The 15,026-nt window shown below is 57.2% G+C and overlaps 1 protein-coding gene across 7 annotated transcripts; it reads right to left on the bottom strand.

Annotated features, from left to right (window-relative positions):
- Positions 1–1,065: 1,065 nt before the first annotated feature.
- On the bottom strand, positions 1,066–14,157 carry ZNF746 (zinc finger protein 746). Of its 7 annotated transcripts, none has more exons than XM_075558787.1 (7): positions 13,956–14,157; positions 10,756–11,055; positions 10,538–10,664; positions 9,647–9,760; positions 4,537–4,728; positions 4,174–4,350; positions 1,066–3,564 (listed from the first exon to the last, which is right to left on the bottom strand). In XM_075558787.1, the coding sequence occupies exons 1-7, from the start codon at positions 13,977–13,979 to the stop codon at positions 2,438–2,440; spliced, it is 2,061 nt and encodes a 686-aa protein (XP_075414902.1). In that variant the 5' UTR covers positions 13,980–14,157; the 3' UTR covers positions 1,066–2,437. The 7 variants fall into 7 exon arrangements, with proteins under 7 accessions (XP_075414902.1, XP_075414905.1, XP_075414901.1 ...); XM_075558790.1 differs by having other exon boundaries at positions 4,174–4,299; XM_075558786.1 differs by having other exon boundaries at positions 1,067–3,567.
- Positions 14,158–15,026: the final 869 nt, after the last annotated feature.

The following is a 15,026-nucleotide window of genomic DNA, read 5'->3' as shown; positions in this document are numbered from 1 at the left end:
ACTGCTTCCTTCTACATCAGCACGGCCACATGCCTTTCCTCGGCCAATTACCCCTTTGATTAGCTTAGCCAGCCACTCACAGGGCATTTCTGTGGGCCTGTGACACAGATGAGGGCCAGGCCACCGGGTTACAGGCTGCTGAGGTCCAGCATGCTCCCTCACAGACCAGTGGGGTTCAATTCAGTACTACATCCCAGGTGCTCACGGGGGGTGCCCACAAGCACAGTGGTAGAGAAGGCTATTGAACAGTCTGCACGACTGGCTCCAGGGGAAATGAGTTGTTTGTGACTCAGAGGACGGTTGGCTTTATGTTTTGTTAAGGTAATTCTAAGAGTGGTGAAGAAGGGGGCTGGACAGATGCCAAACCAGATGCCTCTTGGGGAGACCAGTTCCAGGGACCACCATACTACTGACTGTAAGTCCATGCAGGTCCTGAAGGTCACATCTTGCCAAGCACAGAGTAGGCAACTTACCTGCCTTTGCCCCCAAAGCATCTCCCCACCCCTTCCTTTAAACCTCCCCGAGATGCAGCCGGCTCCATGCTGGCCCTCCACAGCCTACCTTTGTGCCCTGCTGACACAGGGCTGGCTGTACACGGGATTTTCCTAGAACCAGAAAGATCTCTAGGACGTGAGGGAGCGTCAAAATGTTTGCAGAAAAGTGGAATTTCAAACGATAGTGGGGTTTTGCCATGGTTTCTCTGAAGCCTCTTGCGTACGACCCTCATTAGGTACGTATAGCATCACACAGCTAGCAAGTCACGGGGCCAGAGCTCAGACCTGGGACATCCCCAGGGCCAGGAACACTCACCAGCATTAACATTCCTTCAACCTCGGCCCCAGCCAGGAAAAGACACACCGAGAAACCATATATCCAGTGTTTGTATGATTTGCAACTTTCCTCTCATTAGGACCAATCTATCAAAGTGAATGAATTGCAAAAAGCCATGCTTATGTTCTGAATTAACTGGCCTGACGTGTACCTGCCCTTTCTTTCCCACCAAGTCACACTTCCCTCAGGTGGCTGCCTGTCAGGGTCTTGGGAACTGAGCAAGCGCGGAGGACGGCTGGCTGACTGGCCTGACAGCCGGCTCCCGGGCAAGTGCTCAGAAGCATCGGCTGCAAACTGATGGCTCTCAGAACGGGACCCACCAAATGGCCTTGGTGCTGGTTAGATTTTATTTTTAACAGGGTGCCTTCTGCTCATTTGTTTCTCAAAATATCAGTTATATCCATATTAGAAGTGTAAACATACAAAATATACAGTACAAAGAAACCAATTTCTTCACCTAGTCTATCGCCTAATAAAAGCCAGCATGAGGCTGCTGAAAGAACTCCCTAGAACCTCCTTCCTGCGGGGAAAACACGGTACCTGTTTGGGGCAAGAGAACAAGCGCGGCTCCCCCAGCAAGCAGAGTCACTGGCCGAATCTAGAGACCTGCGTCCTTTTAACCTTCACCTCGAAGACGCCAGGGATGGGGGCTGCACACGCCACTGATCCTTCCAGGGTCTCTGGGGCCCTGGTGGGAACAGGGGCTTCCTGCAGACACGGTCCCTGCAGGCCGATGACCTGGCTCATAGCAGTGCACACAGACCTCCAGGAGGCCAACGCAAATCCCTTCTCCCCAAGTTGGCTTTCTGTGTCTAAGCCGGGGCTCTTACGACTCTCGGCACACTACCCACTTGGCACCCAGGGAGAAGTGAGGTGCGTCCTCTTAGAGTAGCTTATTTCCTCATCTCTGGAGAGAAACCACTGGGGCCCTCCTGCTGCAGTGACTGCAGGAGATGCAGCGTGAAAGTCTCTGTTGATGGCCCCAGGGCTTGCCTGGTCCAGGGTGGCTGTGGGAGGCAGGCCCTCCAGGGATAAGCTGTGGGACCCCTGCCTTCAGACCCTTCTCTTCCTGGCAGGGCTCTGAGGGATGGCCCAGATGCCTTCCAGGGAGCCAGCCCTTATAGGGACACATACAGACCCGCTGCTTCCCTCAGAGGGAGGCTGCTCTTGCTCTGTGATGGGGGTCTCTCCTTACTGAGAGGGGGCCCTGTTCCCGGCACACAGCACCTTCACTGCCTGGCTCAGTGAGGAGTCACCTGCTGGCGGATCCCAACACCTGGCTCACAGTGGAGGCCTGGTGAGGAGCCAGGGGACACAAACACATGCTCAGAAAACCCAAAGTTTGCAGCAAAATTTAAACGGTGCTACTACTATTTTCCAGCGTTTCCCTCGAGAATTTAAAAAAAAAAAAGTTTCATCATTAAATTACTTAAACTCTACGGTGCTCAGTTCGACCACCAGAGGATGAGGCCCGGTTCGTTGGCGGCAGCTGGACTGCGGGACGGTCCGGTTCCGGAAGTGGTCAGCGCCGGGGGCGCTTGGCCCCGTCCCATCCCAGCAGAGATCCTGGCGGGCTCCGCCGCCTGGCGTGGGTTGAGAGTGTCGGTCACAGGTTACTGCCGTCTGCGGGCCCCAAGATGCTGAGGCCACACGTCCAGTCTGTTACCAGGTCTGTGGTGGGGCCGGGCCCTTTGGCGCCCGGGCTCTTGAAGGGGTCCGGGGGCGCGGGCGGCAGCGGGGGCAGCGGGGGTCCTCTGGGGCCTGGCCCCTTGGCACCAGCCGCGTGGTTGCGCTGGTGCTTGCGCAGGTGGTCCTTGCGGATGAAGCTCTTGCCGCAGACGGTGCAGGCGAAGGGGCGCACGCCTGTGTGCGTCCGGTAGTGGTCGATGAGCTTGGAGCGCTCCGTGAAGCGCTTCTCGCACTCGGTGCAGGGGAAGGGCCGCTCGCCGGTGTGCAGCATGCGGTGGCGGATCAGGTGCGCGGGGCGCGTGAAGCAGCGCCCACACTCACCACAGCGCAGCGCGTTCCCGTCCCCGCGTGCACCACTGCTGCCTCCGACGACGACGCCGCCTCCGCCCGGGGGCCCGGTAGCGCCTGGGGTGCCCGCTGCGCCTGCCGAGCCCGCCCCGTCCGGCAGCCCACAGCTGCGCTGGTGGGCGGCCAGGCTGACCTGCAGCTGGAAGCTCTTCCCACACGTGGCGCAGCTGAAGGGCCGGCCTCCGGGGGGCACCGCCGCCGACGGGTGCTTCTTGGTCCCCGGCTTGTGGCCAAAGCCCTTAGTCCAGCCCGGGAACTTACAGCGCTCGCCGAAAGGCCTCGGGGCCTGGCCGGCGTCCAGCACGGCCTCCCCACTGTCTGGGGACGGGTAGGGGAGTCCCTCGGGCCCAGCCCTGGAGTTCAGACCCACGGAAGGTTTGCAGCGGAAGTTCCAGCCCCACCGCACCCCGCTGAAGAGCCAGTCCCCTGCAGGGGCCTCCTCCTGTGCCACAGCGGGGCTGAGTTCACGCACATCGCGCTCTGGCCGGCCGGGCTCCCGCAGGCCCAGCACCGGGTCCTGGCTGGGGAAGGCGCTGCCGGGGCTCTCCCACGCCCCCTCCTGCGCCGGGCTGGGGAAGAACCTGGTGGCCTGGCCCGGCCCAAACAACGCTCCGTGGGCCTCCAGGTCAGTCGGGTGCACAGGCGTGGCCACCACCTCCTCCTCTTGCACCTCCGTCTTGATGACGATCTTTACATCTGCTGAGAGAGGCCAAGAATCTCAGGTTCTCTAGATGTCCACCCCTCGCCACCTGCTGGGCCAGCTTCCCAAGACCACCCTAAGCCCTCACAGTGGCCCCGGGGCCCATGAACGTTGGGGAGTGAAGGATCATCCTGGATTTACTATGAGGATTCTGGCCTTGGGTGAAATGCCAGGCTGCATAACTATAAGATCAGTAGTTTGAACCCACTAGCTGTTCCCAGGAAGTGAGACTGTCCACCTTGGAAGCAGTTCTACTCTGCCCTGCAGGGCGCTGACTAGGAACAGACTCAGCAGCAGGGGATGGTGGGACCTGAAAAGCTCAATCCCACAGCTGGCGAGCCACTCCTACCCGACTGTGCCCCCAGAGGGCAGAGCAGGTGTGTTCTGGGGTCCTCAGACAGGGGAAGGAGGTAGATCCTCTCAAGGGGTTGGCGAGCCAGAACAAACTGGCTGACACCACGTGGACGGGACAAAGTGTGTACTGAAAGCCAGCCCTCAGTGTCTGTGGCTGCCCCAAGGCCTCTGGGTGAGAGGTCCCCCCACAGGCCACCAGACGGACACACACACACACACACACACACACACACACACACGACCCTGCTTACCTTCCGTGGAAGCGGCCATGTTAAGCTTCAGGGACCCGTCGGAACAGGCCGAAGAAGGGTGGTGGGGAGGGAGATCTGCCTGCCAGGAGGTGGGCGGGATGGTGGTGGGAAAGCTGGGATGGACCCCTGCGGGGAGGAGGCCACAGCCTGTGGGCTGGGAGGAAGGAGGGGGCAGAACTGCCCAAGAGGGAGGGCGGTGAGCCTGAGCTCCCAGCTTCTCCCGAGCCCCCAACTCCTCCCACCCGCTCTGTCAGCACCCAGGGCTCAGGCACCCCAGACTTGTGCAGGGCGAGGACCAGGGTGCCACTGAACCCTGCTGGCTGCAAGGTGGGCCGGGTACCCGTGCAGACCCCAGCCACTAACCTGGGGTTGTGTCCGTGGAGAGGTCTCCGGCTCCCGAGTCCAGCTGGCTCAGGCCCCAGGGCTCTTCCCCGATATCCGGCTGGCCAGTTGCCCAGGCCTCCACCCCCAGCGCCTGCTGCTCCTGGAGCTGGAGCTCACCTTCCTGCTTGATCTGCATTAGGAGGTCCGGAGCAGGGACAGGGGGCCCAGAGCCTGGGGGTGCGGGTGGGGAGATCACATAAGCCGACCAGGAAAAAAGCATGGGGGCCAGATGGCACCCACCCACAGGGGTGCCCAGCTGCTAGGGGTACTGAGGACCGCACACAGAGCAGAGGAGAGTACACACTGGGCCTTAGTCTCTTTGCCACTCTGAACACAGGGATCCATGACAAGGCCCCAGGCCCCACCATGTGCTCAGGAGGAGATTCCAGATATAAGAGTCAAAGAAAAAATACAGGGTCAAACCAAGAGTCAGACTGAGCCCAAGTGGCCTCAGGCTGGGTCTTAGCATCCAGAGGTTGGGAATCCACCCCTGTGGACACTCAGGCTGAGTTTAGTCCACACCGGTGCCCTGGGGGAAGAACGGTAGACACCCTCCCACCCTCAGCACTGCAGCCACCCCACACTAGTAACACAAATGACTCTGGTGGGCAGCCATTAAGGCCAGGGAAACTAGTCAGCCACAGAAGGGCAGGCGCCACATGAGCCACACCGGGAAAAGCCCAGAAAAGGATCACACACAGAAAGAACCACTCTCAGGGGGAACTGATCACAAGGATCTACATATAACCCCCTCCCAAGGCGATGGACAACAGAAAAGTGGGTGAAGGTCAGTGTAAGACACGAAAAAATAATAATTGATTAATTTAATCAAGAGTTCGTGAGGGAGGGGGAAAATGAGGAACTGATACCAAGGGCTCAAGTAGAAAGAAAATGTTTTGAAAATGATGACAGCAACAAATGTGCTTGACACAAAGTACGTATATATATATTTGTATAAGAGCCCCATAAAAAAATAAAAGAAAGAACCATTCTTTGGTGATGACAGTGGGGGTAGGGGGAGCAGGGGATACACTCCCTGCCATCCCGTCGTGCCGACTCATAGTGACCCTACAAGATGGCCACAACTGCCCCTTACAAGAGTAGAGTCTCACCTTTCTGCTGAGGAGGACTGCTGGTTTTGAACCACTGACCTTGTGGTTGGCAACATCATGCATACTAGAATGCAGATGTGTATTAACTGGGTGAAGGAGGTCAGCAGACGCCCACACAGGTCAAAGAAGTCACTGGGAGCACTCGAGTTAGCAGATGCAAGCTCAGTCTGTCCCATGCACGGCCCGAGGCCACAGCAGGAATGGCACTCCACAAGTAGACATGGGGCAGAAACCCTGGGCTGAGAGGTTCACACAAAAACAGGCCGAGAGCCATGGAAGCCAGGGGGTCCGGAGCAGAAAAATGCCAACACTGCCTTCCAGGGACACTTCATTGCTTAGGTGGCTAAACCTGATAGGCCAGAGAAGCAACCCAAGGGTCCCTCAAGCCAAGATACCACACTCACTGCCGCTGAATTGATTCTGACTCATAGTTACGCTTACGAGACAGGGCAGAGCTGCCCCGGTGGGTTTCCAAGATGGCAACTGTTTATAGGGTAGAAAGCCCGTCTTTCTCCTGCGGGGTGGCTGGTGGTTGTGACGTCTGTCCCTGTCCTTGTGGTTTCCAGGCAAACACAGGAGCCACCACACCATCAGGGCTCCTTCACAAGGAACACGGAGGCAGAGAACAACAGAAAGGCCGGTAAGCTGGGTGAGCAGTGATAAGACAGCTGAGGAGTCGTGGGGCTGGGGCCTCTCTCGGGCAAGAATTATTTTTATAATGGCAACTTTGAAGAAATGAGAAAGACATTCTAGAGATGACAAAGCAGCCACTACAATGAGAGAATGAATGGCCAGCATCCCAAGAGACTGGACACAGATCCAGTGACTTGGGGGATAGTCCAGAGTAGTGATCAGAGAACGAAAGCTACGAGACCGAGGGGACAGACGAAGACGTCCCAGTCAGTGCTGGCAAAATTTACATGGCAACAAGGACTGAATGGCTGGCATTTCCCAGAGCTGAAGAAATTATGAGCTGTCATGTGAAGTAAAAAATAAAAACATATACACTGAACGGACATGCAAATATCCTACATGAAAAACAGCAATGCGTTTTCCACAAAAGCAAAAGGCAAGATGTGATGAACAGGTTGGGTTTGTCCTAACAAGTCAAGGACAAGATAATGTCACAGTCACGCCATTCGTGAACTTCAGGAGAAAATGACATCGGCACTTGCAGAGATGGGGGACAGGAACTTTGGGCAGAGACTAGAGCACATGAATGCTTTCATAAAGGACGGGGAGGGGGCAGGTGCTGGAAACAATGTCGGGAGAACACCCAGGGGCAGCAAAGCCTAGCACCATGGTGCTCCACATGCCTTCTGGGGCACTCGCACGCTCGGGCGGCAGGGGGAGGATGTGAAAGGCCGGGGTTCAAGCAGGATGGGAGGGTGCATTGAAGACCCCCACCCCCACCACACATAAACCCAGGACTGAGAAAGCATCACTCCCAGTGCATGATACTGAAGACAAGGCCAAAACTAAATGTGGCCTGCGCGGTACTCCCTGGAGCCCTTGGTCAGGCCCTGGGAACTGCCACCCAGCAGGTACTCACCCCTCTCCCGTGGCCAAGGCTCCCAGGGCCAAGACTGTAACTTGAAGTGGCCCTGGTTTGCGTGGTCCCGAGGACGACCAGAAGCAGACACATATTCCCGGGAAGACAGCACCTTAACCACAGCTTTCAATGACCAATGCGCTCCCAGGTCAGCCACCAGACCAGTAAGAAAGAGATGGTCAAATCAGGACAGTAAAACCAGAAATGGCAGAAGCTGGAGCATAAAGACTTTGGATACCAGGATTGTCATCCACAGAGCACAGAGTTTAATACACGCAGAGACTGCCACTTGTCACCCTGTGGTTGCTTACAGGTTGCTGGATGCCAGAAAAGGGGCCACTGGTATTTCCAACAGCAGCAGGGACACCCTTAGTGGACAGGTGTCAGACTGGGACAGGCCAGAAAGGAGGTGGTGATCCACTTCAGAAAAACTGGCCACCGAAAACATCACGGACAGCAGGGAACACCGTTCGAGATACGGTCCGTAACTTCCTTGGGCTGGACGGCACTCAAAATACGACTGGGAAAGGGCTGCTGCCTCCTCATAGTCGATCACACCATGTGAATGGACTGAAGCACGGTGACAGGGCACAACTCTGTGAGTGGAAATGGCTGTACACAGCCTTCAGTGAACAGAACGTGGGCTGCAGCCAGCACAAGCCAAGGAAAACAGGAAGCTGGCAAACATGAAATGTTGACGATCCATGTCCCAGGCAGCCGTTAGCGGGAGTGAACTGACTGGCTGATGCTGGCCACTGGCTGAGTCAGCCGATGACGGGATCGACTATGCCAGGAAAGGCAAACTGAAGAGGAATGGCGTGCACTCATCAAGAAAAGCACTTCAAGACCATGAACTGCAGGGTGGCCAGTGACAGGATCATGTCACAGGGCGGCAAGGAGGGCTGAGAGCCCTGGTGTGGTGGGTTATGTCCAGCTGTCTGCTGCAAGGCCAGCAGTCGGAACCCACCAGCTGCTCTGGGGGAGAGAGACGAAGCCACCTGTTCTGATAAAGATTTGCAGCCCCCCAAAGGTTGCTATGAATAAAGGTCACTATGAATCAGAACAGACTTGACAGCAGTGGTTTGGTTTTGGGTTTACAAAGACGACCAGTTAAAACGACAATTATTCAAATTTATACACCAGCAATTCGTGTCAAAAGATAAAGAAATCGAAGAATTCTACCAAGTTCTTCAGTCTGAACCCGATCAGCATGTCATCATGATGCACTGACGGTTACTAGTGTTGGCAACATGACAGTTGGAAAGGAAGAAGGAACTGTAGTTGTGAACTACAACCTTGGTGATAGAAACAATGCTGGAGTTCACATAATAGAACTCTGAGAGACCAAGAACTTAATTCATTGCAAATACATTTTTTCCCCCAAAACATACATGACAGCAATTACACATGTAGACCAAACTAGAAGGAATAAAACTGACTGAATCTGTGGAAAGAGTCCAAGGTCAGCATCATCAGTCCCAAAAGGCCAGGGGCTGACTGTGGAGTCGACCATCAATCCTTCGTAGGCAAGGTCAAGCTGACCTTGAAAAACCTGAAACAAGTTCACAGAGTCAAACTACACCTTTGGGGATATCCCACCTGAATCGAGAGACAATCTCAAAAAAGCATCATCACACATCAAATGCTCATGACCAAAGACCGTGAGTGGCGAAATCACATCCAGGGCATCGTACGTGGAGAAACCAACAGGGCATCAGAAAAGAGCGGAAAGGAGAACAGACCAAGACGGATATCAGAAGAGACTCCAAAAATCACCTCGAAGACAGCGGCGCTAAAGCGAATGAAAAACCAACCCAAACAAATGAAGTAATTGGAGTGAACAGAAGATTTCAAAGGGAGCAGAATAGACAAACTATTATAATGAAATGGGAAAACAAATTGAGTTCAAAAAATCAAAAGGGAAGAACACACATTTCTCATGCTGAAAAGAACTGAAGTAAAAACTCAAGTTGTCATACAAAAAGATACAACAGGCAGAACACTGAGGAACACAGGAAGCATCAACTAAGTCCTCATGGAAGAAGCACATCAGCCTGTGTGAACCAAGCATTATAAATAATAAAATTTAAATCCAAGAGGGGATGGTATCAGAACTTAAGTTGTGAACACCCAGTATGCAGAAGGTTATGGGTGCCAGTGAGAGCTCGAAATCCATTTGCAGGCCCTCACATGGACTAAGCCTTCAGCGAACCCTCTCTGACCACGGGCCAAGGAAACGGACAGCCTTGCTGGAAAGTGGATTATTCCAGATGCCACTAGGTTAAAAATTAACACTCTCATATGATCTCCCCTTTTGACCAAGTTTGGGTTTGCTCTAGTTTTTAGTTTTTGCTCTCTTTTCAATGGAGGTGTTTTCTGGAGGTATTGTGGTTGGGGTCTCCCTAGCCCTCTCCCAGCCCCTCACCTGGACTAGGATCCATGGGAATGTCTGGAATCTTGGGGACAGTGCGACGCCAGTTGCATGGCTCTTTCCCTTGTTCAATTTGGGAGAGGACCTCAGGCTTGGAGATGGCGTAGTCTGAGGGAAGACAAAAAGGTTGGCTTCTGCCACAGTCAATTCAGAGGGGGGAACAAGCAAGCTGGGACGCCGGCCAGAAACCAAGAATAACCGAGAGGCAGACTTTCTCGATTGGTAAGAGTTGTGGTTCTCAACCAGAGGCGATTTTGTCCTCAGGGGACATTTGGGAACGTCTGGAAAGGTCTCTGGTTGTCACATGGAAAGGCAGGATGCTGCTGCTGCATATCCCACATATCCCAGGATAGCCCAATGCAGAGTGACCTCGTCCCAAACGTTACTAACGGTGGAGTTGAGAAACCACAGTAGGGTCTCTGCACAGAGCAATACATTTCAGCAAATTAAAACACGGCCTCATGGTCACCTAGTCCTCTCCAAGCTACACACATTGCCTTCAGACCTGGGTCCTACTCGAAACCTCAGCAAGAGTTCATCAAGCCCAGGAAGAGAAAGTGAAGGCTCTTCTTGGGCAGCCTAGGGGGAGGGCGGTGGGCGGCTGTGAGGGCGCATGGAAGCAGCTCTCAGGGCTGAGAGAGCACAGAGCCCGTGTGAACCTGAATTCCCGAAGTATAGGAACCTTCTCCACGCCAGCACTCCACATTCATGTTCTGGGCCTGGAGCTGCAGGGACCTCACCACTGGAGGCAGGGGCTTGACGGGCCCCTGGACTGCTTGTTCACAGGAGGGTTCCCATGTTTTACTGATTCCGGAAGCGAGAAACTGGCACAGAGTGAAACAGACCCCAAATCATATGTAGCAGGGAAGTGTTCATGTGCCTTACCCAGGGAGACCAGGGTCTCGTAGTTGCCCCTCATCACGTGCTTGTAGAGCTCCTTCTGCCACTCGTCCAGTTTGCCCCACTCCTGCTCAGAGAAATACACGGCCACGTCATCGAAGGTCACGGGCACCTGGAACCACAAGTGCCACCGTGCTCACACACACACTTAAGAGCTCACCGCCCGGCCCCCGCCCTGCCCGGGATGCCCTCCCCGAGCTGACCTTAGGGACCTCTCCCTTGCTGCCCGGGGGTAACCGCAGGATCCAGAAGTTCCTGTTACGCAGCAGGTTCTCCATGTTCTCCAGCCGCCGCTGCAGCAGCCCGTACTCCTGCAGCAGCGTGCCCAGCACGGCCCACTTGCCCTCCAGCTGGTTCCCGAGCTCCACGGCTGTCTTCTCACAGTCGGCCAGCTTCCTCTCAGCCGTCCCCGTGCGCCCCTCCAAGGAGAGCAGGCGCGCAGCCTGTGATTCGATCTTCCGCTCCATGGCTTGGATGGTAGCTGCCATCGTCCACGGGGAAATCTTTCAGAGACAATGAGGTCAGCGTCATTCATTCAATTCCCCAGGCCACTCCACTCATTGTCTGGGGGCTAGGGGGCGTCCTGTGCCACGTGCCAGCTCCCTGGCTAGCTTATCACCTCCTTCACGCATTCGAACTGCCACCCAAGAGTGGAAATGGATGCCACTCCTGGGGCCTCGGGGTGGGGGCACACACGGATCACAGCACTTGGCCTGCCACTGGAGTCAGCTCCTTCACTGCACAGAACTGCGATGCACCCCGCTCAGGGCAGGCTGTCAGTGCCACTCTTCATAAACCATGGCTTGGCCCAGCTAGGGTGCTGAGGTGGAGTCACAGTGAGAACCGACCCCCATGTGATCACGCAGTGGTTGTCCCCCCAGTGATGACATGGCAAAAAACAGCGCATCCCCGGCACAGCACAATCAAAAGCAGCTCACATCTCTCCTAACATACACAAGACTCTCATGGCTAACTCCTCTCCTTCCAGAAAGGTGGGGTTTTGTCTCCTCCCTAACTGCTCCCTCCTGGCAATCACAAAGCAGTGGTCACCACAACTCTCCCCAGGCTAGAGCGGAACTCTCTGACAGGACTCCTGCCTACGGAAACAACTAGGGTCAAAGGCCTTTTCTGCAGCAGCACCAGGGTCAATGATCCCCCTTAGAGCAGTTCGGAGGACCCGGTGCAGGCCAAAATGCTGGGCTTTCCCACATGCAAACGCCAAAAACCACACTCACTGCCATCCAGCCCATGCCAACTCACAGCCTATAGGACAAGGCAGAGCTGCCCCTGTGGGTTTCTGAGACTAACTCTTCACAGGAGTAGAAAACCCCGTGTTTCTTCCAAGAAGAGTGGCTGGTGGTTTCAAACTGCTGGCCTTGCAGATCGCAGCCCAACATGTAACCACTGCACCACCGGGCCAGAGGGCCTAAACAATGGGCAGTCCCGAGGGCAGAGCATGCTGTCCTCTGAGGGAGCCGAGAACCTGACCCTCCCTGGCCAATGGATCAGATGGGATGTCTTGGTACCCGTGCCTCCTCCTGTCAGTGGTTCAAGTCCCTTACAAAATTCTGTCCAAACAAATGGACAGTGACTACAGTTGGCCCTCCAAACCTCTGGGCTCTGCATCCATGAACTCAACCTACTATGAACTAAAAATATTGGGGGCAATGAGGTGGTCAAAAGAGTCTTTCAAAGGCCAGGAGGGAGAGTCAAGCAGTACACACACAGGATTTACGTTGTATCAGGTCCTATAAGCCACTTACGACACACAGGAGAGTGTGTGCAGACTCAATGCAAACACTACACTATTTCATTTGAGACTTGAACATCCACGGGGTCTGTATTGGAGGTCCTGGAAGCAATCCCCCACAGCAGCCGTCCCTGCAGCCAGTATGCATCATTTAGAGAAAGCCACCACCGGCCACTCTGAAAATGGTGACAAAGAGTTAAACAGAGGCAGAAACACCTCCAAGGAGGATGCAAGAGTGTCTGCATGGAGGGCACAGGCCAGGGAATTGGTGACATGAAGGGACGCAGGCTAGAGACGGATCACAAAGGAGGCGGATGGACGGTCTGGCTGGAGAGTGAGCTGCATTAGGGAAACACCTATGTAGATGGGACTGCCCCAAGGCTTCACCTACACCTGGGGCTGGCTCCCCTGAGTTTGCCAGCTCCGCCCTGGTGGCCCAGCACCAAGTTCCCTCTGATCTCTCTGGCCAGTCTCTACCACAGGAACCCAGTGTCCCCAGAGTTTATGGCAAGGGAGATGTCTCAACTTCGCCACCCAGCTCCTCGTCCACAGAAATCCCATTCATCCTCAAATTACACCTGTGAGTTACCACATCTTTTGGGCGGTACAAAAGGCACTGAAGGCCTCTATTTCAGGATGGACAACTGTGAGTCCGCTAGGCCACCACCATTCTCTTCCTGCTTTGATGCAGCAAGGTGCACCAGGCAAGCTTCCATAGGACTGGATGCCACCAGCCCCACTCACAAATATCAGGCTCCCCGGACTGAAGCAGGACCTTGTTGTTCAGGAGGAGCCAGGGTGAGAGAAGTCCGAAACCTCCGGGTCGCGCCCCCCCCCACCCCCTCCATCCACATTCTCTCCCCAAGGTAGCCAGACCCTTCCTGCTCTCTCTCTCTGCAACTCCACCGCCCACGACTGCCCAGCCCAAATCTTCTCTTCCAGGCACAGCCCGAGCCCCTCTGCCCTGTGCGCGGTTCTCCTACCTGCGAAGCTGGGCCCGCCGGAACCCTCGGCTCCCCTGGAAGGCCGGCTCCGCGCAGGAACCAACAGCGGCCGGAAGGGGCCACTTACCTGTGTCTGCTCTGCGCTATTACCACGGTGGTCGTGCAGAGGCCCCACCACACTTGGGTCCCTGCACACACAGTCTGCGGCTGTGGGGTCCGGGGCAAGTTACTTAACTTCTCCAGGCCTCAGGTCGGCCTTTTGTTTGAGGGTGAGCGACAGTAGCGTACCTGCCCCCCAGGTTTGCTGTGCGGACAAACTACGGCTAACAGGGCTGGGCGCGGCGCCGGCTCTAGCGGCGGCAGCGATTGTCTTCCCCGCCGGGCACTCGGGGCGCCGGGCACTCCGGGATCGGCCGCCTGCAGGACACCTCTCAGGTGCGGCCGGGCGGCAGAGGAGCCCCGGGAAGGGCGGGCGGCGGGGACGGGGATGGGTGGGGGCGCGGGCGGGGAGGGGGCAGGAAGCTCGAGCGGCGGGCGCGCGGCGGGAGGCGGCCTCGGGCGGGACGCGCGGCTCGCCGAGTGGGCCCCCCACCCTGGCTGCGCCCCCGGCCCGCCCGCGCCCCTCCCTCGGGCCCGCGGGCCGTGAGCCAGGCCCGGGACACGCAGGCCGCCCCCGGGGCCCCGAGTCCGCGCGTCCAGCCGCCCTTACCGGGGCCGCCGCCGCCTCGGCCATGGCCCTGCGCTGTCCGCGACCCCGGCCTCCGCCAATGCCGCCGCCGCCGCCGCAGGCCCGGCCTCGCTCTCCGCGTCCTCCTCGTCCGGCCCGGCCGCCCGCTGCCCGCTGCCCGCGCGGCGTCCTGGGAGCGCGGAGCCGCAGCGCGGAGGACGGAGGCCCGCGAGGCTTCCTGGAGGCGGCGCGGCCGCACAACACCCCCTGCCGCCCGCGGTGGGGACTGCAGGCTGCCGCGCCCGGCGCGCGGGGGACGGGGAGGGCGCGCGCAGGGGCGCGGGGGGCGCGCTGCGGACGGACACGCGGGCGCATGGCGGGAGGGCGCACGGACACGCGGGCCGACGCGCAAACACGCGGCGCCCCACCTCCCCGGCGCGCCGCCCCTCCCGGAGGCCCCAGGGGCTCCCCGGGGAGTGAGGCGCCAGACCCTGCTCCGCACACCCGGCCAGGTGCGGGCGGCCCGAGTGTGCGCGCGCACGCGGGTGTGCGTGTGCGTGTGCGTGTGTGTGTGTGTGTGTGTGTGTGTGTGTGTGCGTGCGTGTTGTTTTGACAGATGCACCTCCATCTACCCCTGGTTTGCTGTGGCATCGGGTCTCCCTGACGGCCGGCAGCCCTTTGGAATTTGTCCCGGTGTGTTTATTCCGGTAGGGAAATACCGAACCGAACCCACCTCACAGCGACCCGTCGGGACCGGGGAGAATTGCCCCGGATTCCAGAATTACTAAACCGAGTCCTTCACGGAAGCAGACAGCCTCGTCGTTTTCCCCCAGAATGGCTGGTGGTTTCGAACTGCTGACTTTGCTCAGCCGCTAACCGTAAGGACGGCGGTTCGAGCCCCCAGTCGCCCCGCGAGAGAGTGACGAGGCTGTCTGCATGCACGAAGGTTAGTTTCGGAAACCTACCGGGGCAGTTCCCCTGTCCAGTGGGGTCACTATGAGTCAATGGAGTCGGTGGCCGCGAGGTTTAGGATGCGCGTGCACGTTAGACCAGCCACCCAGAGCCGCCTCTGGGATTACCTGGGACCAGCCGGGCGCCGTGAACCGGGGTCAG

This window comes from Tenrec ecaudatus, chromosome 9 (genome assembly GCF_050624435.1).
Source record: "Tenrec ecaudatus isolate mTenEca1 chromosome 9, mTenEca1.hap1, whole genome shotgun sequence".
NCBI classification, from domain to species: domain Eukaryota; kingdom Metazoa; phylum Chordata; class Mammalia; order Afrosoricida; family Tenrecidae; genus Tenrec; species Tenrec ecaudatus.
Note: the sequence above shows the minus strand (reverse complement) of the source record. Positions and strands in the feature narration are given on the sequence as shown.